We start from the raw sequence: 25,162 nt of genomic DNA on the forward strand, positions 1-25,162 counted from the left end.
ATAAACATCATCATCGACATCATCAACAGGACCAAGAAGCAGGACAAACTGCACAGATGGCAAGTTAAAGCAGACAACCAAACTGTTCTCCATGTACGCTCCCCTTCCTACCTTGTTCTAGTTTGGTCTCCTGCTTCGGAGGCTCTTGTTAACACTAACCCTAACCCTATCCATAACTTTAGAAAGCAGCTTCTTATCAACAGATAGTTTGTTGATACTATGACCATCTGTAGAACATCTACAGATGCAAAATCCAGACCATCCAAAATAAGTTTGACCAAATATATTTAGTGACAAAGGCACATCTAAATGTATTAACTCTCTCTTACCATTAATCTTGAGACTGGCTGTAGTCTTCTGGTCTCCACACACACATCTGTAGTCTCCACTGTCCTCTGGTACTACTTTGCTGATCAGGAGTTCACTCACAGATTCTTTCTGCTTCATCTGGTACTTTTCTCCAGACTTCAGCACCTGTGTTCCCTTCCTCCATTCTACTGGGACCCCAGGTTTAGAGAGCTCACAGTGCAGGGTAACACTGCCCCCCTCCTCAGCCTCCTGGCTCTGCAGCTTGTGTTTGAAGGTCACAGGTTGGGCTGAAAAGTCATTCATGGGTAAGTTATGAATGACCACAGTTAGAAAACAGAAATGTAAGTCATCCTCACATAGTCAATGAAACACACTCAAAGCAATAAATGGAACAAAACAGTACAAAAACAATATATAAACAACAATATAACACCTTGAATCAGTGATATAAACAATGATACACAGACGTAAAACTGAAACAAAGTATCCACAGACAGACACAAAGATAAAACACAGAGAGAGACAGACATAACATGACATTTCACAAAACATGATGAAGTTAACCAACAAATGGACATCATAACTGACAATTATCGAACACAGATACATTTAAAATCAAAACTCATCTGCTTGACAATGCACTGAAATTCCATTTGAAATATTACCTACAACTGATCAGAACATCGCAAGAACACAACAATTATACAGTACTTGTAAATATTTTTAACATCGATCTTCCCCCTACCCTTAATCTTGAGACTGGCTGTAGTCTTCTGGTCTCCACACACACAGCTGTAGTCTCCACTGTCCTCTGGTACTACTTTGCTGATCAGGAGTTCACTCACAGATTCTTTCTGCTTCATCTGGTACTTTTCTCCAGACTTCAGTACCTGTGTTCCCTTCCTCCATTCTACTGGGACCCCAGGTTTAGAGAGCTCACAGTGCAGGGTAACACTGCCCCCCTCCTCAGCCTCCTGGCTCTGCAGTTTGTATTTGAAGGTCACAGGTTGGGCTGAAAAGTCATTCATGGGTAAGTTATGAATGACCACAGTTAGAAACCAAAAATGAAAGTCATCCTCACATAGTCAATGAAACACACTCAAAGCAATAAATGGAACAAAACAGTACAAAGAAATATATAAACAACAATATAACACCTTGAATCAGTGATATAAACAATGATACACAGATGTAAAACTGAAACAAAGTATCCACAGACAGACACAAAGACAAAACACAGAGAGAGACAGACATAACATGACATTTCACAAAACATGACGAAAGTTAACCAACAAATGGACATCATAACTGACAATTATCGAACACAGATACATTTAAAATCAAAACTCATCTGCTTGACAATGCACTGAAATTCCATTTGAAATATTACCTACAACTGATCAGAACATCGCAAGAACCCAACAATTATACAGTACTTGTAAATACGTTTAACATCGATCTAGTGTTCCCTTCCACCATTCCACAGGGACCCCAGGTTTAGAGAGCTCACAGTGCAGGGTAACACTGCCCCCCTCCTCAGCCTCCTGACTCCTCAGTTTTTGCTTGAACTTCACTGGTTAGGCTGATAATTAAAACATGACCATGTATTGTGATATACACCAGAAAAATAACAAGTTGACATGAGTACAACTTCTAAACCTATGACAATAACATGGTTGAAAGCACAGGTAATATTAACACAGAGACACAGTGACCAAAAACTAACAAAACACTGAGACAGAGACATGTAGGCAATATGTAAAGCTTCGGTAACCCTACACAATTTAATCTACACCAACGATAAAGGATATTTGCTGTTCTGCCAATATATGAACAACCTCAGGAATAATTGAGCAGTTCAAAACATTTGAAAAAACAGATCAAACAGAGTTCGATCGACAGACAGACACACACAGATGGACAAACTGAAGACATGGAGACAGACCACACGCATTGACCAAACTGAACTGAAATAGAGACTAAATACAAACACAGAGACAAACCATTCATAGGAAAAGAAAAATACATACAAAGTCTAATTTCTGAGGAAAACAATATTGATTCCTAAAATTCTAATAATATGCATGACAATAATGATAAATTGACACAAAAAAATGTTTAGTACATTTTTGTGTATACAGTAACAACAATCTTCATCCTACCCTTAATCTTGAGACTGGCTGTAGTCTTCTGGTCTCCACACACACAGCTGTAGTCTCCACTGTCCTCTGGTACTACTTTGCTGATCAGGAGTTCACTCACAGATTCTTTCTGCTTCATCTGGTACTTTTCTCCAGACTTCAGCACCTGTGTTCCCTTCCTCCATTCTACTGGGACCCCAGGTTTAGAGAGCTCACAGTGCAGGGTAACACTGCCCCCCTCCTCAGCCTCCTGGCTCTGCAGCTTGTGTTTGAAGGTCACAGGTAACGCTGAAATATCATTGATTTAAATATGCAATTATACTGTATATACAGTACAATAACTACACACATTTGTGCTACCAATACATGACGTTACACATATCAACAAGACTTCCCCAACATTCCCATTGACCAAGAATATGTACCCATACCATTGACGTTTATAGTCGCTGTGGTCTTCTGGTCTCCACACTCACAGGAGTACTCTCCACTGTCTTCAACCTTTAGATGTTTTATCTGAAGCTCACAGGAGGCATCTTTTTGCTTCATCTCATATTTGTCTCCAGCTTTGAGATTCTCAGTGCCTTTATTCCACTGGACCTTGGCTCCAGGTTTGGCTAACACACAGCACAGAGTGACACTCTCTCCTTCCTTGGCCTGCTGGTTCTTCAGCTTCTGTATAAAGCTGGCAGGCAAGGCTGGAAAAAGACGAACAGGCCCAACTTCAATAACAAGTAGGCTAAATCATGTTCTTTGCAATCTTCAGTTGAAATGGAAGGGCATAAGAATCAAAATGGTGGAGAAGAATGGGTAATGGACGATGATGGTGATCCAAATGCTTTCAATGCTGTCCTTTGGAACCTAAATATGATTCCAATGATTGGGTTGTTCAACGAAACAGATGACTTGTTAAATGAAGATAGTAATCAAACCAGTACATGGAATGAATATGGTGTTCACAGCTGAACACCACCACAAAATGAAATCCTTCCGAAGTGCACAAAGGATCAGCAGCATACAGAGAAAGACATTTGTGGAGCTTTTGGCATCACTTATGCAGCAAAACTTTGCATTGAGGCAACCATCTGTATATGAACAATATTCAGAATAGTTTCCAGATAGGGATAATGTCCCTGCAGTATTTTCCAAGACACAATAGAAGCATACTCAAAACCTTTTATGTAAAACTGAGCCGATATGGTCACACACACACGTATACACTACCGTTCAAAAGTTTGGGGTCACTTAGAAATGTCCTTGTTTTCGAAAGAAAAGCTTTTTTTTTGTCCATTAAAATAACATCAAATTGATCAGAAATACAGTGTATACATTGTTAATGTTGTAAAGGGCAATTGTAACTGGAAACTACTGATTTTTAATGGAATATCTACACAGGCGTACAGAGGCCCATTATCAGCAACCATCAGTCCTGTGTTCCAATGGCACGTTGTGTTTGCTAATCCAAGTTTATCATTTTAAAAGGCTAATGGATCATTAGAAAACCCTTTTGCAATTATGTTAGCACAGCTGAAAACTGTTGTGCTGATTAAAGAAGCAATAAAACTGGCCTTCTTGAGACTAGTTGAGTATCTGGAGCATCAGCAATTGTGGGTTCGATTACAGGCTCAAAATGGCCAGAAACAAATAACTTTCTTCTGAAACTCATCAGTCTATTCTTGTTCTGAGAAATGAAGGCTATTCCATGCGAGAAATTGCCAACAAACTGAAGGTCTCATACAACGCTGTGTACTACTCCCTTCACAGAACAGCGCAAACTGTCTCTAACCAGAAGAGAAAGAGGGGTGGGAGGCCCCGGTGCACAACTGAGCAAGAGGACAAATACATTTGAGTGTTTAGTTTGAGAAACAGACGCCTCACAGGTCCTCAACTGGCAGCTTCATTAAATAGTACCCGCAAAACACCAGTCTCAACGTCAACAGTGAAGAGGCGACTCCGGGATGCTGACCTTCTAGGCAGAGTTGCAAAGAAAAAGCCATTCTCAGACTGGCCAATAAAAATAAAATATTAAGATGGGCAGTCTGAGATATGGCTTTTTCTTTGCAACTCTGCCTAGAAGATCAGCATCCCGGAGTCACCTCTTCACTTATTTGTTTCTGAGCAGAGTGAGCAAATAAACTGGACAACTAAGTACGCATCCTTCAAGAATCAAATATTTCTCTCTTTACTCTTTAACCTGCGTCATGGATTCAAATACTGTACATCATGCAGTTTCCATGAGGATGGGAGACCCAAAGACAAAAAAATTATTAACAAGACCAACGCAGACCGATACAGAATGGTTGACTGAGATCTGATGGTATGAATGGTGCCACAGGCATCGAAGACACCAGCGGTGGTCACTTATGATATTGGATAAACTGTGCATTTCCCAATGCACACTGCAAAGACGAGTCTAGATGAACGTCAAAAGTCAAGCAAGTATAATTTCAATTTCAGAGAAACTGAAGAAGAGGGAAAACGCAGTGATGCACTTCCATCTCTGGTATCTACTGGAGCTCTAGATCTACAATAGATATAGATATAGTGGGGGGGGGGGGGATTGTTATGAGGGTGCCCAGCCCCCTATAGCCTCCATATAATTCGAACCATGGACCCGGCCATGGGAGTTACCTTTGACTATTAGCGAAGCGTACACTCTCTTATCCCCAACCACCACAGAGATTGTGCCTGAATCCATTGGGGTCAGCTCCCTCATGGTGAGAGAGTGGAAACCCCCCTCAAGTACCTGGATCTCATTGAGGGGGCTGGGCTGCAGAGAGGTTTGGTCTAGGCACCACTGCACCTGATGAGGCAGGTCAGGCGGGCTGACAAGGCACCTAAACGTGGCAGAGTCCCCCTCGAAACACTCAACGTCCTGGGGTGGCTCCACTATGAGCACTGTCTGGCCTGGATGGAACACATCATAGACCGTGACGAGAAGCACAGACGAGGCACAGCACATGCTGCTCTGAGCATAATGTGTTTCTTGTCCACCAACCAGCATGGGATTAGACAGTAAGAAGGGACATGAATTATGCTCAGTCAATACTGTTGCATTGTATGAATGTTGTAATGATCGGCATGTCTGCTCAAGAAGACAAGCAGGGGAGTCAATCTTACTAGATGTCACAATGTCAGCTCTGAGACACCACAACCAAACTATGACTCATATAACCTCTAGTAATACTCAAGTTCTGATCTTTAGAAGTTGACAGAGGTGAAACACATCACTCACAAAACATTTTTGAGGAAAGAATCCAAATTCTCAACATTAATTCAAAGCTCTGTGCCATGCTATTCACAGCAGTCTGCACATCAGCAAAGCTCTTCCATTTACAGCGACTGTAATTACTATATAAAAACGTTATTAACATATTAATGTGCAAAACCATGATTTCAGTCAAAGGTAATATCAATTCACCATGAATTGTTTGGTGATCTCATAGTAATTGAAAGCACTGGTCTTACCTTTGACTGTCACCTTAGCCGTCATCTTGGCGGTGCCCACGTCACAGGTGTAAGTTCCGCTGTCTTTCTCCTCCAGCTGTTTAATGGTGAGGGTGAGAACGGTCTCCTTCTGGGTCATCTCGCAGCGTCCCCCGGCCTTGAGCTCTACGCCTCCCTTGGACCAGGTGGCCTTGGAGGCAGGCTGGGTCGTCTCACACTGCAGGGTCACTGAGCCCTTTTCTTCTGCCTCCCTGTCCTTCAGCTCCTTGGTGAACTTGTGGACTGGCTCTGAAGAAAGGGACATTCCGGTAGGAGCACAGCAGAAGGCATTGAGGTAGGAGAGGCAGTGCTTATATTTAGTGTTATTTAACATTAAAAAGCGGTCATAGTTGAAAAGTGGTCAATGATACCTGAATATCCAGTAAACAAGAACCATTAAACAACTAAAGGTGTCTGTGAAAGGAACTTGTCAGACTTACCTTTGACCTCCAGCTTGGCCTTGGTAGTGGCCCCTCCGATGACCTCACAACTATATTCGCCAGAGTCCTGGACAGTGACGCTGTGGATGGTCAACTTCATGACCCTCTCCTCTTTGCTGATCTCATACTTCTCACTCTTCTTGATCTCCTTCCCATCCTTGGCCCACTGCACAGTGGCGCTGGTCTGTGTGACCTCACAGGTGAACACAGCATCCTCCCTTGAGACAACACTGACGCTCTGCAGCTCCCGTGACACAGATTGGGTTTTGCCTGAAATAAAGGACATTTATATTTCCTTTGTTTTAATTCTGAGGATGGCTCAATTTCCTTCCAACTACAGAAACAAAAAAGCTCAGAAATTGGTTAATGTTATTAATTGGTTAATTTGGTGAATTTCTCCCAATGGTCTACATACCCAATTTAATATGATAGTTGATCGAAGTTTCAAAACAATGAATGCTAAAAGCCATGCAGATTGATGTTAGAATCTCAACTGATACAGATGTCTGACCTTCAACAGCTAGGGTAGTCTTCGAGTTCATGTTCTTGATGTTGAAAACCACCTCACCAGCATCAGCTGGTGTCACGTCCTTGATAACCAGAATGTGCTTGCGACCTGTACTGGAGACCTGGAAGCGTCCTCCATTCGCCACAGTCTGGCCATTCAAGGTCCAGGAACACTCGTCAGTGCTCTCCCGTGATAGAATACACTGAAAGCTACATGTGTCTCCCTCCATCGCCTCCACAGACTTCAACTGCTTGGTGATACCTGTGCTCAGGTCTACGTAAAGGGTGGGGAGAGGATTTTTGTTTCAAGGACATGATGACACAATTGCTGTAGAGGCTTTAGCACACTATAGTAATTCGTTTGCAAGTTATGCAGTGTCATCATACACACCTCGCACAGTGACATTTGACTTGGAAAGCTCAGTTCCCAGGTCACAGCTGTAATCCCCTGCGTCTTCCTTGGTAACGGCTTTGACGATCAGACCAAGGGACTTGCCTGTGTGCAGTACCTCATACTTAGGCCCAGTGGTCAGGACCGTACCATCTTTCCTCCAGGTGGGGGAGACCCTGGGCTTGGAGGCCTCACACGTCAGGGTGATCATACCGTTCACTTCTCCCACCACATCATCCAGAGACTTGAGGAAAACTGTACGCTTCTCTGGAGGAATCCAAATGGAGAGCAATACTTAACCCCACAACCACCAGTCAAAGATGTTTAACATATTCTTTAGTCCCACTTCTACACTACAGTATTTTGACTTGGAACCAGACCAGGTCATGAGTCCTTACCTTTGACCTTTAGGGTTACAGCCTCCTTGACCTCCCTGACCTTGAAGGTGATGGTGCCCCCATCCTCAGTTGCCAGGTTCTTGAGTGTGAGCATGTGCACTTTGCCCACGTGTGTGATGGTGTTGACTTCGTTGGAGAAGAGTGCTTTGTCATTGAGCAGCCATTGCACCTCCTCATCAGCGTAGCTGATCTCACAGGTGAACACCGCATCACTGTCCTCATCCACCTCTGTGTCCACCAGGTGCGTGGTGATCTCCACTTTCCGAACTGCGATAAGCCACAGCACACATCCTCATTGTACCATGGATTTGGTTTAAATAAAGAGGATGGAATCTCATTTGAACCATCAATGCTCAGAAAAGCAATTAGCATTGAAGTCAAATCAACACTTAAAAGCAATACAAAACGTACCCTCTACAGTGAGAGTGGCTTTGGTCTCGGCAGCAGCCGACTGACAGCGGTACTCTCCAGTGTCTTCCCCAGTCAGCTTCTGTATAGTCAGCTGAGCACGCACAGCGTCCTGTTTCAGGCTGTACTTGTCTGACGCCGCCAGGAGGGTTTGGCCTTTGAACCAGCTCACCTCTTTGGGTGCGGTGGAGAACTTGCAGCTCAGCGTGGCTGAGCCCTTCTCTTTGGCTGTCACATCTTTAATGGGCTCTACAACCTCAAGAGGGCGCTCTGTAGTCGTGAGAATAAGAAGTGCAAACAGCTCTGATTATAGGCAAGTCATGTAACATGCTCCTAACCCAGTTCTGGTTGTAATCTGGTTGTAATAACGTTATTTCAACCAGCTATACCCACTGGGAATATGGTGCTCTGTGTGTGGAGAAGCCTCTGACCTTTGACAGTGAGCTGGGCCACAGACTTGCTCTTGCCAGCCATGAACTGGATAGGTCCCGTCATGGAGGCCTTGGTCTTTTTGAAGGTGAGGCGGTGCATGGTGCCCTCCTTCTCCATCTCCACGTCATCGCTCTCCTGTACGGTCACTCTATTCAGGGTCCACTTGGGGGGCTTGACTGAGTCGATGTTGATCTCCACCTCGAAGGCGGCGGCGAAGGGCTCGGTCACTTCCACGGAACTTAGCTCCCGTACGATGCTGATGGCCTGCTCTAGAGAGATCATAGATACCGAGCGTGTAGGTCAAACCTGAGGTAGAAGCACTCTTAAATACACTCTTTAGGGATCTGTTAAGAGTGCCATTTCCATTCATTTACTCACTGACTGGCAGAACTGTGTCCTAAAAGAGATTGTAAGTGTATTTTTATAAAGCCACATCATACTTTATAAAAACACACTTTAAAGAAAATTCCTAGAAGTTTACAATAGACCATGTCCTGGTTTTCCTCCCGTTACCTTCCACAATAAGTTTACAGGATGTCTTGTTGTCGATGGCGTTACAGGTGTAATTATCCTCGTAGTCCGAGCCCACGTCATTGATGGTGAGTTTGCGGTATATACCCTCGCTGCTAATCTCGTGCTTCTTGCTGGGCTTAATCTCCTTCTTGTTCTTGTACCACTTGACCTTGGCAATGGCCCGAGACACTTGACATTTCAAGAACCCACGGTGTGTATGCATGGCTAACTTATCCCTGAGCTTCTTCACAAACTGGACAGGGAGCTGCTCTACAGTAGCTATAACAACCATATCTATACAAACAAGCCATACTTAGCAGTACCACAGTAGCATATCAAAACTCTACCATACATCAAAGCAGTAAGCAGCACAAAACTAATACATTCGACAGAGAAGAGAAAGTACTTGACCGGCCATGGCAATACCAAAGACACCTATAAGCCTATGCAGAAACCACCCGTAAGCACATCTGATCAATTTACTGTACAGTTGCTTCCAACATACACTACATGACCAAAAGTATGTGGACACCTGCTCGTCAAATATCTCATTCCAAAATCATGGCCATTAACATAGAGTTGGTCCCCCCTTTGCTGCTATAACAGCCTCCACTCTTATGGGAAGGCTTTCCACTAGATGTTGGAACATTGCTGTGGGGACTTGCTTCCATTCAGCCACAAGAGCATTAGTGAGGTCGGGCACTGATGTTGGGCGATTAGGCCTGGCTCGCAGTCGGCGTTCCAATTCATCCCAAAGGTGTTTGATGGGGTTGAGAATAGGGCTCTGTGCAGGCCAGTCAAGTTCTTCCACACCGATCTCGACAAACCATTTCTGTATGGACCTCACTTTGTGCACGGGGGCATTGTCATGCTGAAACAGGAAAGGGCCTTCCCCAAACTGTTGCCACAAAATTGGAAGCACAGAATTGTCTAGAATGTCATTGTATGCTGTAGCGTTAAGATTTCGTGTTCACCGGAACTAAGGGGCCATGAAAAACAGCCCCAGACCATTGTTCCTCCTCCACTAAACTTAACAGTTGGCACTATGAATTGGGGCAGGTCTCCTTTGCCAGATGGTGAAGCGTGATTCATCAATCCAGAGAACGCGTTTCCACTTCTCCAGAGTCCAATGGCGGTGAGCTTTACACCACTTCAGCCGACGCTTGGCGTTGCGCATGGTGATCTTAGGCTTGTGTGCGGCTGCTCGGCCATGGAAACCCATTTCATGAAGCTCCCGACAAACAGTTATTGTGCTGACGTTGCTTCCAGAGGCAGTTTGGAACTCGATAGTGAGTGTTGCAACCGAGGACAGACAAATTTTACATGCAATGCGCTTCAGCACTCGGCGGTCCCGTTCTGTGAGCTTGTGTGGCCTACCACTTCGCGGCTGAGCCGTTGATGCTCCTAGACCAGGGTTCTTCAATTCCGGTCCTGGAGGGCCGAAACACCTCTGTTTTTCATCCTCTCCTTCTAATCAGGGGCTAATTCAGACCTGGGACACCAGGTGAGTGCAATTAACTACCAGGTAGAAATAAAAAACAGAAGTGTTTCGGCCCTCCAGGACCGGAATTGAAGAACCCTGTCCTAGACGTTTCCACTTCACAATAACAGCACTTACAGTTGACTGGGGCAGCTCTAGCAGGGCAGAAATTCACGAACTGACTTGTTGGAAAGGTGGCATCCTATGACGGTTCCACGTTGAAAGTCACTGAGCTCTTCAGTAAGGCTTGGTTTTAAATATACTTAAGTATCAAAAGTAAATGTAATTTCTAAAATATACTTAAGTATCAAAAGTAAAAGTATAAATAATTTCAAATTCCTTATATTAAGCAAACCAGAAACCAAATATTTAAGGACCTCAAAGTGGACCTAAGTCTAATTTAGTGGGTCATTTACTTTCTCCTCAGTAGGGGTCAGTAAGCCAAAGAAAACAACTCCACATCTCCCTGTGCAATTCACATCCACAGGCTCCCCCAAGGAACAGTGATTTCTCCTGTGCTGTCCTCCATCTACTCCAACATCCTGAGGGCCTCGGATAGCCACCACATTACCATTTCAATCCTGGCCTGGTACAGAGGGATCTCCATAAGCAACATGAGAGCAAGCTCCCGAGGGTGGTCAGGTCACCCTAGGATCTGGGTCCTGTGGTTCAGGTTTCCAGAGGATGTAAAAACCGTACATCAAAAAAACACCATACTATGGATTTCCAGGGAAACAATGCACAACCTCTACAAATTCTCAGGGGTCATCTTGCCCTCTGGCCAGGGATACAAAACCCCAACATTTCAGAATAAAAGAGGCAATTCCCACAAACATCTGGCTGCTGAACCAAAATAAACCTCACGAAAATAACTGAGGAAACAGAGGACAGACTAACTAGCTGACCGATTGACTAACTGGATCAGTTGACATCGTCTTTTTAAGATTTTAGTTATGGTTAGAGCACTGCATTCACCAATGGCCTGTTTAATAAGTGTTAGTGAATTCTGTGAATTTGTTATGTATATTGTGATGAGCTGACCTGAACATGATTAATTTACAAAGACATTCTATCATATGGCTTATTGTGCCGTAAATACCATTCTATGGGTAATGCATGCTGGAAATTGACTTTGTTTCATTACCTTTCACTGTCAGTTTGGCCGTTGAAGAGGCCTTCTCAGCTGTGAATTTAATCTCTGCCACGTCTTCTGGTGTCACCGACTTAAACAGCAGCACATAGATTTTACCTTCAATTGAAAGAGGGCAACTTCTAAGAACAGTACAGAATGTTAAAACACTGAAATAGTAAATTAGCCCTAATTGATCAATGATGGCTAATAATTCAAACGCTGATTCATGAGTGTCTATTACTAAAATGTATTAGTGTCTATTACTAAAATTGACATCTAAACATATACTTGGAAAGAATGGCAAATGTGTGTATCCTCCTCACCCTCTTGTCTCATCTTGATGTTGTCACTGACTTTGAGTTTGGTGTCGCCTTTGAACCACTGGCAGTCCACTTCATCGTGAGAGATCTCACAGATGAATGATGCACTCTCCTTCACCATCACCTCCACATCCTCCAGCTTCTTCACTATCTTAATGTCTCGGGCTATGGGGGAGAAGCACAAGAGACCATAAAAAGAGACATTAGAGAGCCTTCAACACATCTAATACTGAATGGAATAAGGATGTTATTTTACATTGATTCATAGCTATATATCTGGTAAGAAGGAGGTCTATTATTTAAAAGTGAGACATGCACCATCTTTACCTACCTGTAAGTACAACTATCATTGACAAGCCTATACAATCATCATTGGATTGTATTATATGATCATTATCATTGGATTGCATAATATACCGTGTATCATGTTGTATCATTTGAATAACGTGGGGACTCATACCATGTACAGTGAGTTTGGCTGATGTATTGTCGTCAGACGTTCGACAGACGTATGTGCCCTCATCCTCTTTGGAACATTTATGGATGAGGAGGCTGCGCGTGCGACCCTGGGAGTGGATGCCAAAGTTCTTTCCTGGTTTTAGTTCCGTGTCACCCTAGAGAACAGTGATCTTTTAGTACAAATTATTACTTCACTTTGTATATACAATTATGCAAAGCAAATTGATGACATTGAACACTTTCTCGTTTTGTATGACTGGATGTTCGACTTCTATGATTTACCACTGGAATATGTTTTCTCACCTTGAACCACTTGACCTCAGCATTGGTTCTGGACACCTCACACTCAAGTGTTGCCTTCTCCTTCTCTGGAGCTTTGACATCCTCCATTGGCTTAGAGATCATAGCAGCAGGTTCTGTAGGAGCCACAATGCAAAAAGGTACAGCATTTAAATAACAGATGCCACTTCAAATAACACTCAACTTGATGAATAGCTTTATGTTGGACAAATATTTAGATAACCTACCTGTAACAATGAGCTTGCCAGAAGACTTGACCCCTTCCGCTTGGAAGACAATGGTTCCTGCGTCCTCCATCTTGAGTTGGGACAGTGTAAGGGCATGCTTCTTTCCAAGGGTCGTGATGCGACAGTTGGACCCTGCCTTGAGCTTGGCCCCGTTCCTGGTCCAGGAACCCTCCACGTCAGCTTGACTTAGCTCCACCTCCAGGGTCAGTGTCTCCTTCTCATTGGCCTTGACCTCCGCCAGCAGGCCCTTCACCACCTCAATCTTCTGCACTGTGAAATACAGACAGAGGGAATGTTTAGGTGTGTTGGAATATGCTAAATGTATAGGTTATACAAAATCATCACTAAGTGTCCTGTGCATCTCTTCTTGGCACTGAAACTGTAGATATAAATAGTCTGAGTATCTGTGTGGAGATCAAATGTACAAACTGCATGTCAGATTAGAAAATACTGTCTGTGCTTAACTAAGATCACTAGGGGCTATTTATACATAATCATAAAACTACAGCAGCTGTAAATGGGACACCCCTCTTACTTGTGCGGCAGGTAGTCTAGAGGTTAAGAGCGTTGGGCCAGTAACCGAAAGGTTGCTGGTTCAAATCCCTGAGGTGAAAAATCTGTCGATGTGCCCTTGAGCAAGGCATTTAACCCTAATTGCTCCTGTAAATCACTCTGGATAAGAATGTCTGCTAAATGACTAAAATGTACTTACCATCCACTGTGAGTTTGGCCTGGGTCTTGTCATCCAGAGTTTCACAGGAGTAGTAGCCGCGGTCAGCTGTAGTCACACTCTTGAAGACCAGGGTCTGCTTGGCCCCGTCCACCCTGATGTCCATGTTGCCTCCGGGCTGCAGCACCACGCTGTTCTTCATCCACCTGACCTCTTTAGAGGGCTTATTCAGCTCCACCTCCAACTTCACCTCCTTCTGATCCTCTACCGTCGTCACATTCTGCAACTTCTTCTTGAACATCACCGGCTCCACTGTCAGGGTACAAAGAAAACACAGATATTACATCTCCTTCGTGATAACTGTAGCCCTTCTAAGCTTAAAGGCTTATACATTTTTGTAAACAATGGCTATAATTGTGTATCAGTCAATCAAAATAATCAGATGATAATACAGAACAGAAGTATATCCACTGGAAATTAGCTCAGCTATTATATCATACAGTAAATGTTGAAGCGAATAGAGGTTGGTTCTTACGTTGCACTTGGAGGGTAGCGCTGCAGGTTTTGCCCTCAGCTTCCATGCTGATCTCCCCAGCATCCTCCTGACTGACTGACGTGATGGTGAGGGAGTGGCTGGTGCCCCCGTGCTCAATCTTATACTTTGGCCTAGCAGTGATTGGCACATTGTTGCGGAACCATTTTACTTTGACGTCGGCTGGGGTGACACTACACTTGAAGATGGCATCGTTCCCCTCCACTGCAGCGATGCTGCTCAGCTTGGAAGTCAGCTTCACCATTCTGGGTGCTGAAAAGTACAGAATGGAATAGATTATTTGGAGACACGAAATTACACTCAGGCACACAGAAAAGGAGTTAATATTGAAACACAACAGTTAATTTCTAGTGTGTTTGACTATATGTCTGTAACTATGTTGTATATGTCTAACTATATTGTATATGTCTGTAACTATATTGTATATGTCTGTAACTATATCGTATATGTCTGTAACTATGTTGTATATGTCTGTAACTATATTGTATATGTCTGTAACTATGTTGTATATGTATGTAACTATGTTGTATATGTATGTAACTATGTTGTATATGTCTGTAACTATGTTGTATATGTCTGTAACTATAATGTATATGTCTAACTATATTGTATATGTCTGTAACAATGTTGTATATGTCTGTAACTATATTGTATATGTCTGTAACTATATTTTATATGTCTGTAACTATATTGTATATGTCTGTAACTATGTTGTATATGTCTGTAACTATGTTGTATATGTCTGTAACTATGTTGTATATGTCTGTAACTATGTTGTATATGTCTGTAACTATAATGTATATGTCTAACTATATTGTATATGTCTGTAACAATGTTGTATATGTCTGTAACTATGTTGTATATGTCTGTAACTATGTTGTATATGTCTGTAACTATGTTGTATATGTCTGTAACTATGTTGTATATGTCTGTAACAATGTTGTATATGTCTGTAACTATGTTGTATATGTCTGTAACTATGTTGTATATGTCTAACTATATTGTATATGTCTGTAACAATGTTGTATATGTCTGTAACTATGTTGTATATGTATGTAACTATGTTGTATATGTCTGTAACTATGTTGTATATGTCTGTAACTATGTTGTATATGTCTGTAACTATATTGTATATGTCTGTAACTATGTTGTATATGTATGTAACTATGTTGTATATGTCTGTAACTATGTTGTATATGTCTGTAACTATGTTGTATATGTATGTAACTATGTTGTATAAGTCTGTAACTATGTTGTATATGTATGTAACTATGTTGTATATGTCTGTAACTATGTTGTATATGTCTAACTATATTGTATATGTCTGTAACTATGTTGTATATGTCTGTAACTATGTTGTATATGTATGTAACTATATTGTATATGTCTGTAACTATGTTGTATATGTATGTAACTATCTTGTATATGTCTGTAACTATGTTGTATATGTCTGTAACTATGTTGTATAGGTCTGTAACTATATGCTGTAGTAGTGAGTGACCATGCGTTAAATCTAATGAAAGCAAAGCCTCAGGTACTTTTGGTGGAGACATTGGCAGAGGTCTTATCATCTTTGCATTCACAGCTGTACTCTCCCTCATCCTCTTTGGTCATTCCTGTTACAGAAAGGACCCGCTTGGCACCGTCAGCGCTGACACAGAACCTGCCACCGGGTTTGACCTCACGACTGTTGTGGCGCCAGAGTACGTCCCCTGAGGCTCGGTTCAGTTCACAGGTCAGGGTCAGGGTAACACCCAGCTCTGTGGCTACAGGCTGCAACTGCACCACAAACTTCAGTGGTGTATCTGAGAGGAAACATGGACAGAATTGTATTAACTAAATTTGATATGCATACTCTTACATCAGTATTGACTGTATCTGTCAATCAATTGTTCTGATGAATGAATAGCTAACTAACCTTTGACTTGAACTTTGAACTCAAGCTTGTCATCATCAGTGTGGCAAGAGTAGGTGCCACTGTCTTTGACTTCAGTGGACTTCACAATCAGGGTACGAGAATGTCCCTCTCTCTTCATCTCATACTTAGAGCCCTCCTTCAACTCTACTCCATCTCTGAACCACTTAACACTGGCACTATCCGAAGTCAGCTCAGTGGTCAAAACAATCTTCTCACTTGCTTGAACATTGCATATATCCTTCACGGCAGTCTTTTTAAACTTGGCAGAGGATTCTAGAGACAAAAAAAAGACTTGTTAGCATAGTGGTGATAGTGCTGGGTACAACACATATGGTTGAAAGAGTCAATGACATCATACCTGTCACCTGTATCTTATAGACCAGCTTCTCTGCTCCAACCTCACAGGTGTACTCTCCAGCATCCTTCTTCTCCACCTTCTCTATCACCAGCTGACGAGTCTTGCCCTTTGTCTCCATGGAGACTGTCTTACTGAAAGTCAGCAGCTTGCCATCCTTGTACCATTTCACCTCCGTCTTGGTATCTGACACCTCACAGCTCAGAGTGGCTTTCTGGGAGAGAGTAGCTCTCACCTCCTTCTGTACAGACTCCTTGTTGGTGAAAGCTGCTTGAGTTTCTGAGGGAACAATCATGGAGGTGCATGGGAGTACCAGAAACATTACATTCAAGGTCAAACAATCCCAACAACCAATCTAGATACCATATCTTACACACAACAGACATAAGAGACAGAAAGTGATAGAATTGCTAGATAAATCAACCATCTGCATAAAGTAGTAAAACTCAGACTCAGACAATGCAACAAACAGGGAAATTGACAATTCAGACATTTGCAAAACAATCAAAAAGGACAACATTATAACATCTCTTTCCTTTAGGGAAAACGTTTGTAGACAATGTAGAGAACATATATATTGAAAACTATTCAGCCTCCAAAGCCTTCTGAGGAACAATAATAGACAGCCAGCTCCAGCCTCACAGGTGTACTCTCCAGCATCCTTTTTCTCCACATTTTCTATCACAAGCTGACAAGCTTTGCCCTTTGACAACATGTCACTTTAATAACTCTACCTACATGTACATATTACCTCAATTACCTCGATTAACCAGTGCCCCCGCACATTGACTCGGTACCGGTACCCCCTGTATATAGCCTCGCTATTGTTATTTTTAATGCTGCTCTTTAATTATTTGCTACTTTTATTTCGTATTATTTTATATTGTCTTCTTTTGTGATTTTTTTTGGTATTCTTTCTTAAAACTGCATTGTTGGTTAAGGGCTTGTAAGTAAGCATTTCACTGTAAGGTCTACACCTGTTGTATTCGGCACATGTGACAAATACAATTTGATTTGATTTGACATGTGGACTGTCTTAGTGGAAGTCAGCAGCTTGCCATCCTTGTACCATTTCACCTCAGTTTTGGTATCTGACACCTCACAGCTCAGAGTAGCTTTCTGGGAGAGAGTAGCTTTCACCTCCTTCTGTACAGACTCCTTATTGGAGAAGGCTGCCTGAGTTTCTGAATGGGGTCATTGAAGGGCACATTGGAATCAGAAAGCTTTCATTCAGGGTCAAACACAAAAAACAGGAAACATCCAAACCCATCAAACATGGGAGGCACTGGATAATAGAGCAGCCTCAGTAAATCAACCATCAGCCACTCTAATGTTATATGGAGACAGACAAATGGAGCAACAGAGGAACAGACCGTTCTGATATCCCCATAAACCATAAAAGCTAAACAGATTATTCAGACCGAGTGAACTATCAGAAATTTTAAGGCAACAGGAGACAGGCAATGCACAATGCAACTAACAAGGAAACAGACAATTTAGATATCCACATAAGCAACAAAGGAAAATGGATAAACCTTTCAAAGGACATTGGAGTGATGAGTCAAAACAACCATTAAAACAACTTCAAACTACCATATTGCCAACAAGATCCCAAACTTGCTATGGTCTCACCTAAAAAACTTTGGGATGAAATAAACAAACATAAGTTCCAGAGATAAAAATATCAACTAAATGTATTTAACTGTAGTCCTACATTTTCTAAACCATCTCCTCGGACTGATACCAACCTATCTAACAGTTACCCTTAAGAACCATTCTTTACATCAGAGGTTGAAAGCTGATGACAGAAATAACTGTGAGCTGATATATCCTCCATACCTGTCACCTGTATCTTATAGACCAGCTTCTCTGCTCCAACCTCACAGGTGTACTCTCCAGCATCCTTCTTCTCCACCTTCTCTATCACCAGCTGACGAGTCTTGCCCTTTGTCTCCATGGAGACTGTCTTACTGGAAGTCAGCAGCTTGCCATCCTTGTACCATTTCACCTCCGTCTTGGTATCTGACACCTCACAGCTCAGAGTGGCTTTCTGGGAAAGAGTAGCTCTCACCTCCTTCTGTACAGACTCCTTGTTGGTGAAGGCAGCCTGGACCTCTGAATGGGGATCATTGAAGGGTATGGTAAAACCAGAAACCCTTCATTCAGGGTCAAACAATTCCAACACCAAATCAAAAACCATTTACGTATCTTGCACATGACAAAGGGGACAGCAAGCGATATTGTCAGAATACGTTTTTAAAATCTGCATTTCTAAAGGATTATGGACAGACAGGAAACATACAATTCAGACTTCCACACTATCAAACAATCATAACAGACAACAATATTGTCACACCCTGGCTCTGGGGACTCTATATGTTGAGCCAGGGTGTGTATATTCTATGTAGTGTATTTCTGTGTTGGCCAGAGTGGTTCCCAATCAGAGGCAACGAGTGTCAGCTGTTGCTGGTTGTCTCTGATTGGGAGCCATATTTATAGAGGCTGTTTTCCCACAATAGTTGTGGGATCTTGTTTCCAGTTGGTTTGTTCCTAGTTAGGTTTGTCCTTTGGATGTCACGTATCGTTTGTTGTTTTGTTTCACTGTTCGTGTTAGTTCGATTAATAAAGTATGTTTGCTTTCAACGCTGCGCATTGGTCTACTCCGTCTAACGATCGTGACAGAAGATCCCACCATACCAGGACCAAGCAGCGTGTCCAGGAGCAGGCGGCCTGGACATGGGAGGAAGCGCCGGGAAAGGAGCTGGAAAGGTTGGCGATGGCCCAGGTGGGCAAATCGTGGTCCTGGGAGGACATGCTCGGGGGCAAGGGGCCATGGGCTAAGATTAAGGCCCTGGCGAGAGAGGAGCAACGGCGTCAACAGTGTCGTCGTCGGACGGACGAGAGGCAACCCCAGAAAATGTTTAGGGGGGGGCACACGGCATGGGCGACTGGGCAGCAGGAGGCTGGCACAGGGCGAAATGGGAGACGAGGAGAGAAGGCCACCGGGTTACGGGAGCCATTGGTGAGAGGAGGGAAGGAAGTTGTAGAGGCACAGCGAGAGGTACTGAGGTGTATTGCCAGTCCGGTCCGGCCCGTTCCTGATCCCCGTTTAAGGCCAGTGGTGTGTGTTCCCAGTACGGTCCGGCCTGTTCCTGTTCCTCGCACCAAGCCTACGGTGTGCGTCGCCAGCCCGGCCCGGCCTGTTCCTGCCCCTCGCACCAAGCCTACAGTGCGAGTCGTCAGCCCGGCCCGGCCGGTTCCTGCTCCTCGCACCAAGCCTACGGTGTGCGTCGCCAGCCCGGCCCGGCCTGTTCCTGCTCCTCGCACCAAGCCTACGGTGCGCGTCACCAGCCCGGCCCGGCCTGTTCCTGCTCCTCGCACCAAGCCTACGGTACGCGTCGCCAGCCCGGCCCGGCCTGTTCCTGCTCCACGCACCAAGCCTACGGTGCGCGTCGCCAGCCCGGCCCGGCCTGTTCCTGCTCCTCGCACCAAGCCTACGGTGCGCGTCGCCAGCCCGGCCCGGCCTGTTCCTGCTCCTCGCACCAAGCCTACGGTGTGCGTCGCCAGCCCGGCCCGGCCTGTTCCTGCTCCACGCACCAAGCCTACGGTGCGCGTCGCCAGCCCGGCCCGGCCTGTTCCTCGCACCAAGCCTACGGTGCGCGTCGCCAGCCCGGCCCGGCCTGTTCCTGCCACTCGCACCAAGCCAGGGGTGCGAGTCGTCAGCCCGGTAAGGCCCGTTCCTGCTCCACGCACCAAGCCAGGGATGCGAGTCGTCAGCCCGGTCCGGCCCGTTCCTGCTCCACGCACCAAGCCAGGGGTGCGCATCGTCAGCCCGGTCCGGCCCGTTCCTGTTCCACGCACCAAGCCAGGGGTGCGCATCGTCAGCCCGGTCCGGCCCGTTCCTGCTCCACGCACCAAGCCAGGGGTGCGCATCGTCAGCCCGGTACGGCCCGTTCCGGCTCCACGCACCAAGCCAGGGGTGCGCATCGTCAGCCCGGTCCGGCCCGTCCCTGCTCCACGCACCAGGCCAGGGGTGTGCGTCGTCAGTCCGGCACAACCCGTGCCTGGGTCACCGGTGCCTGGTCAGGTACCGGTCAGCTGCTCCACACCGGAGCTGAAGCAATCCGCTTCTACGATGTCCAGTCCAGCTCCGGTCAGCGGGGCCAAACCGGACCAGGGGCGCCACGGGGGGATGGTTGAAGGGTGGTGGTCTAGCCCGGAGCCGGAACCGCCTCCGAGGAGGAATGCCCACCCAGCCCTCCCCTGGGTTGTTGATGTTTAGGCGCGGTCGCAGTCCGCGCCTTTAGGGGGGGGTACTGTCACACCCTGGCTCTGGGGACTCTATATGTTGAGCCAGGGTGTGTATATTCTATGTAGTGTATTTCTGTGTTGGCCAGAGTGGTTCCCAATCAGAGGCAACGAGTGTCAGCTGTTGCTGGTTGTCTCTGATTGGGAGCCATATTTATAGAGGCTGTTTTCCCACAATAGTTGTGGGATCTTGTTTCCAGTTGGTTTGTTCCTAGTTAGGTTTGTCCTTTGGATGTCACGTATCGTTTGTTGTTTTGTTTCACTGTTCGTGTTAGTTCGATTAATAAAGTATGTTTGCTTTCAACGCTGCGCATTGGTCTACTCCGTCTAACGATCGTGACAAATATAGCATATCTTTCCTTAGGAGAAAAAATGTGTAGACAACAATGAACACAGATACAGTACATTGACAACCATTCAGCCGCCAAAACCTTGAGAGAAACACCAATAGACAGCCAGCTTTCAAATCGTCCCATACCTGTCACCTGTATCTTATAGACCAGCTTCTCTGCTCCAACCTCACAGGTGTACTCTCCAGCATCCTTCTTCTCCACCTTCTCTATCACCAGCTGACGAGTCTTGCCCTTTGTCTCCATGGAGACTGTCTTACTGGAAGTCAGCAGCTTGCCATCCTTGTACCATTTCACCTCCGTCTTGGTATCTGACACCTCACAGCTCAGAGTGGCTTTCTGGGAGAGAGTAGCTCTCACCTCCTTCTGTACAGACTCCTTATTTAAGAAAGCAGCCTTCATTTCTGAAGGAGGAACCGTTGAAGGATATGATGGAAATTAGAACCCTCAATATCACATAAAAACAGGAACCATACTGTATCTCTAGACTGGACAAATACGGGAGGTATTGCACATAGAGCAGCCAAGCAAAGTCAACCATCTGAAATTCCAATGTGGCATAGAGACGGACACACTCCAGAACAACAAATAGGGAAACAGAGCACTGAGATATCCCCATGAGCAACATCATTCAAACGAGACAAAATATTCAAAGGACATTGCTGTGCGCAATCAAAACAACCAAGTAAACCTATATGTTTGTAAGATAGAACTCACAAATGCTAAGGTCCCAATTACACTTAGAAATTAACTAAATAGCTGTAAATTAAAAAACAGAACTAAAAATGTAACTGTGTATGTCCCATACCATCTCCTCAGACATAGGTAAATCTCTTACGTTTATCTTTAAATAAGGAGAATAAAAGTTGAATTTATAGGACAGACAAATGGCCAACCATTCAAGCAACCAAAGCCTAAATCGCACCACATAGGGCATGTAACTAAAAAATAACTCCTCCATACCTGTCACCTGTATCTTATAGACCAGCTTCTCTGCTCCAACCTCACAGGTGTACTCTCCAGCATCCTTCTTCTCCACCTTCTCTATCACCAGCTGACGAGTCTTGCCCTTTGTCTCCATGGAGACTGTCTTAGTGGAAGTCAGCAGCTTGCCATCCTTGTACCATTTCACCTCCGTCTTGGTATCTGACACCTCACAGCTCAGAGTGGCTTTCTGGGAGAGAGTAGCTTTCACCTCTCTCTGTACAGAGTCCTTGTTGGTGAAGGCAGCCTGTTGTGCTTCTGATGGGACAGTCATGGATGGGCACAATGGCAGAAATATTTCATTTAGGGTCAAACAGTATCAGCACCAAACACAGGACACATCACTTACTGTCCTGTACAGACATGGAGACAATTATCTACAGAACTACACCGAGAGTCAACTATCAGCAATTCTAACATGGTACGGAGACAAACAAACTACGCAACAAACACGGAAACAGACTATTCAGACGTAATATAAGCTAGAGCAGCAACACAGATAGTAGGAGACGTCAGCTTGGGAAGACAACTCAACAAATGAAACCACCTTTGTCATAGACAAGTTTTATCAGATAAATATTTGTAGGACAGGCATCTGGACAACCATCCGTCCCACTGTATGCCCTAGAACAGACGATAGACAGTAAATCCAATATATCCTCCATACCTGTCACTTGTATCTTATAGACCAGCTTCTCTGCTCCAACCTCACAGGTGTACTCTCCAGCATCCTTCTTCTCCACCTTCTCTATCACCAGCTGACGAGTCTTGCCCTTTGTCTCCATGGAGACTGTCTTACTGGAAGTCAGCAGCTTGCCATCCTTGTACCATTTCACCTCCGTCTTGGTATCTGACACCTCACAGCTCAGAGTGGCTTTCTGGGAGAGAGTAGCTTTCACCTCTCTCTGTACAGAGTCCTTATTGGAGAAGGCAGCCTGGGCTTCTGTAAATCAACCATTAGCAATTCAAATATAGAATGGGAATAGACAAATAGCCGCAACAGGGACAGAGACCAGTAAGACGTCCCCATAAGCCACAAGGCAAAACAACCAGAGCCAAATCAAGCAAGGGAACAACCTTGAAGCCCCAAACATAGCCCTTTGTCTGATGGAGTCAACTAATCCTAAAATCTCAACTTTAACACTATGACAACAACAAACTAGGCATTGGTTTCTGACTGAGACAAAAGTTAAATGTAATTCAACAGTACACTTGCCAAAGCATCCCAGGGGTGAGCTAAATATATCATAGTTATCTTTTCCTAAGATAAACATGTCCAATGTGCATTACAGAAAGCCAGTATGAGGGTTTGCGATCAGGCTACAATGGAAGGCAGCCGGTGCGTAGGATAAAAAAATATATGTAGAGTTCAAAAAGTACTTGCACTCAAAACCATGAAAAGGAATAACCCAAGGAAGCCGAGGTGCAAAAATAATGTACTTAATTTAATCCATGCTCAAAGGAATACAAAAAGTGCAAGGTTAATAAAACAAAAACGGGCATACGTTTCGGCCTTATGTCTTCATCAGTGCTGTTCAAACAAATTAGGAAGATGTACTTAAGATGACACACCTGCTGTGCGTAACAGGCGCAACAGGTGCAAGCAGATAGTTGATTAGATACTGGCAAATAGGGAGTCAATACATATTAGCAAGGATTATGTAGAAGAATATTTAAAAAATGGACAATTGAAATGTCACATATAACTGAAAAAAGACAACGAGCTAGGCTACATAACAATATCAGAAGCAATATATATCAAATACTCCAGTAGGCTAAAGAGCTCAGAGTGCGGGTGGGAGGTGGGAGGTGGGAGGTGGGAGGTGGGGGACGACTGCTGGTGGCTGTAGACAACATTACAAGTAACATGCAGGGTCCAATTCCTCATTAATGTGCAGAGCAGACAGACAACCATTCCAGCAATCGGGCAGAAAACAGACAAGACAGCAAGTCGATATCCTCCTTACCTGTCACCTGTATCTTATAGACCAGCTTCTCTGCTCCAACCTCACAGGTGTACTCTCCAGCATCCTTCTTCTCCACCTTCTCTATCACCAGCTGACGAGTCTTGCCCTTTGTCTCCATGGAGACTGTCTTACTGGAAGTCAGCAGCTTGCCATCCTTGTACCATTTCACCTCCGTCTTGGTATCTGACACCTCACAGCTCAGAGTGGCTTTCTGGGAGAGAGTAGCTTTCACCTCTCTCTGTACAGAGTCCTTGTTGGTGAAGGCAGCCTTTTGGGCTTCTGAAGGAACAATCATGGAGGGGCATAGTAGGGGGTCAAATACTAAAAACAGGAATCATTTTTCGACACTGGACAGACATGAATAGCACTGACCTATAGAACAGCCATAGTCAACCACCTACAGCACAAATATCGCAGAGACAGACACAGAGTACCATTGAGGTGTCCTCAGAAGCCATGAAAGCAACATCATACAATGAAACAACCATGAAGCCCATATCTACAAACAATCTTTTATCTGATAACCCCACAATTTTTTAAGTCCCAATTATAACACATTGAAACTAACAAAACAACCATACATTTCTAAGATAATGAGCAGAGCTGAAGAAATTCAAATGTTGTACATTTTTCAAACCATCTCCAAGGACTAAGGGGGAAAACATTTCAAATTTGCAAGACTGGCACATGGACAACCACTCCAGCAACCTTGGTCAAAAATAGACAATAGACAGTAAATCAATATTTGGCTTACCTGACACATGTATTTTAAAGACCAGCTTCTCTGTTCCAGCTTCACAGGTGTACTCTCCAGCATCCTTCTTCTCCATTTTGTCTACTACCAACAGACGACTCTTGCCCTTTGTCTCCATGGAGACTGTTTTACTTGCAATGATCTGTTTGCCATCCTTGTACCATTTCACCTCCGTCTTGGTATCTGACACCTCACAGCTCAGAGTAGCTTTCTGGGAGAGAGTAGCTTTCACCTCTCTCTGTACAGACTCCTTATTGGTGAAGGCAGCCTGTTGGACTTCTGAGGGAACAATCATGGAATGGCACAGTAAAATAAGAAACCTTTCTTTTAGGGTTGAACACTAAAAACAGGAACAATATT

The 25,162-nt window shown here is 44.3% G+C and overlaps 1 protein-coding gene across 1 annotated transcript in view; it reads right to left on the bottom strand.

Annotated features, from left to right (window-relative positions):
* Positions 1-25,162, bottom strand: part of LOC311150787 (obscurin-like) — a gene marked incomplete at both ends in the record, with an annotated part of 87,289 nt that overhangs the window by 51,110 nt on the left and 11,017 nt on the right. Inside the window, 26 exons of the mRNA XM_084188316.1 lie at positions 330-596; positions 1,055-1,321; positions 2,472-2,738; positions 5,919-6,185; positions 6,377-6,646; positions 6,888-7,157; positions 7,275-7,541; positions 7,673-7,939; positions 8,084-8,350; positions 8,512-8,781; positions 9,026-9,295; positions 11,650-11,754; positions 11,961-12,122; positions 12,418-12,571; positions 12,720-12,832; positions 12,944-13,213; positions 13,656-13,925; positions 14,149-14,418; positions 15,705-15,971; positions 16,085-16,357; positions 18,279-18,554; positions 21,226-21,501; positions 22,061-22,339; positions 22,749-23,024; positions 24,049-24,327; positions 24,803-25,081. Of these exons, the coding sequence (XP_084044442.1) occupies positions 330-596; positions 1,055-1,321; positions 2,472-2,738; positions 5,919-6,185; positions 6,377-6,646; positions 6,888-7,157; positions 7,275-7,541; positions 7,673-7,939; positions 8,084-8,350; positions 8,512-8,781; positions 9,026-9,295; positions 11,650-11,754; positions 11,961-12,122; positions 12,418-12,571; positions 12,720-12,832; positions 12,944-13,213; positions 13,656-13,925; positions 14,149-14,418; positions 15,705-15,971; positions 16,085-16,357; positions 18,279-18,554; positions 21,226-21,501; positions 22,061-22,339; positions 22,749-23,024; positions 24,049-24,327; positions 24,803-25,081 (6,498 nt within the window). The remainder of the gene's footprint in view (positions 1-329; positions 597-1,054; positions 1,322-2,471; positions 2,739-5,918; positions 6,186-6,376; positions 6,647-6,887; positions 7,158-7,274; positions 7,542-7,672; positions 7,940-8,083; positions 8,351-8,511; positions 8,782-9,025; positions 9,296-11,649; positions 11,755-11,960; positions 12,123-12,417; positions 12,572-12,719; positions 12,833-12,943; positions 13,214-13,655; positions 13,926-14,148; positions 14,419-15,704; positions 15,972-16,084; positions 16,358-18,278; positions 18,555-21,225; positions 21,502-22,060; positions 22,340-22,748; positions 23,025-24,048; positions 24,328-24,802; positions 25,082-25,162) is intronic.

This window comes from Coregonus lavaretus (assembly GCF_964263955.1).
Source record: "Coregonus lavaretus genome assembly, chromosome: 23".
Classification (NCBI taxonomy): Eukaryota; Metazoa; Chordata; class Actinopteri; order Salmoniformes; family Salmonidae; genus Coregonus; species Coregonus lavaretus.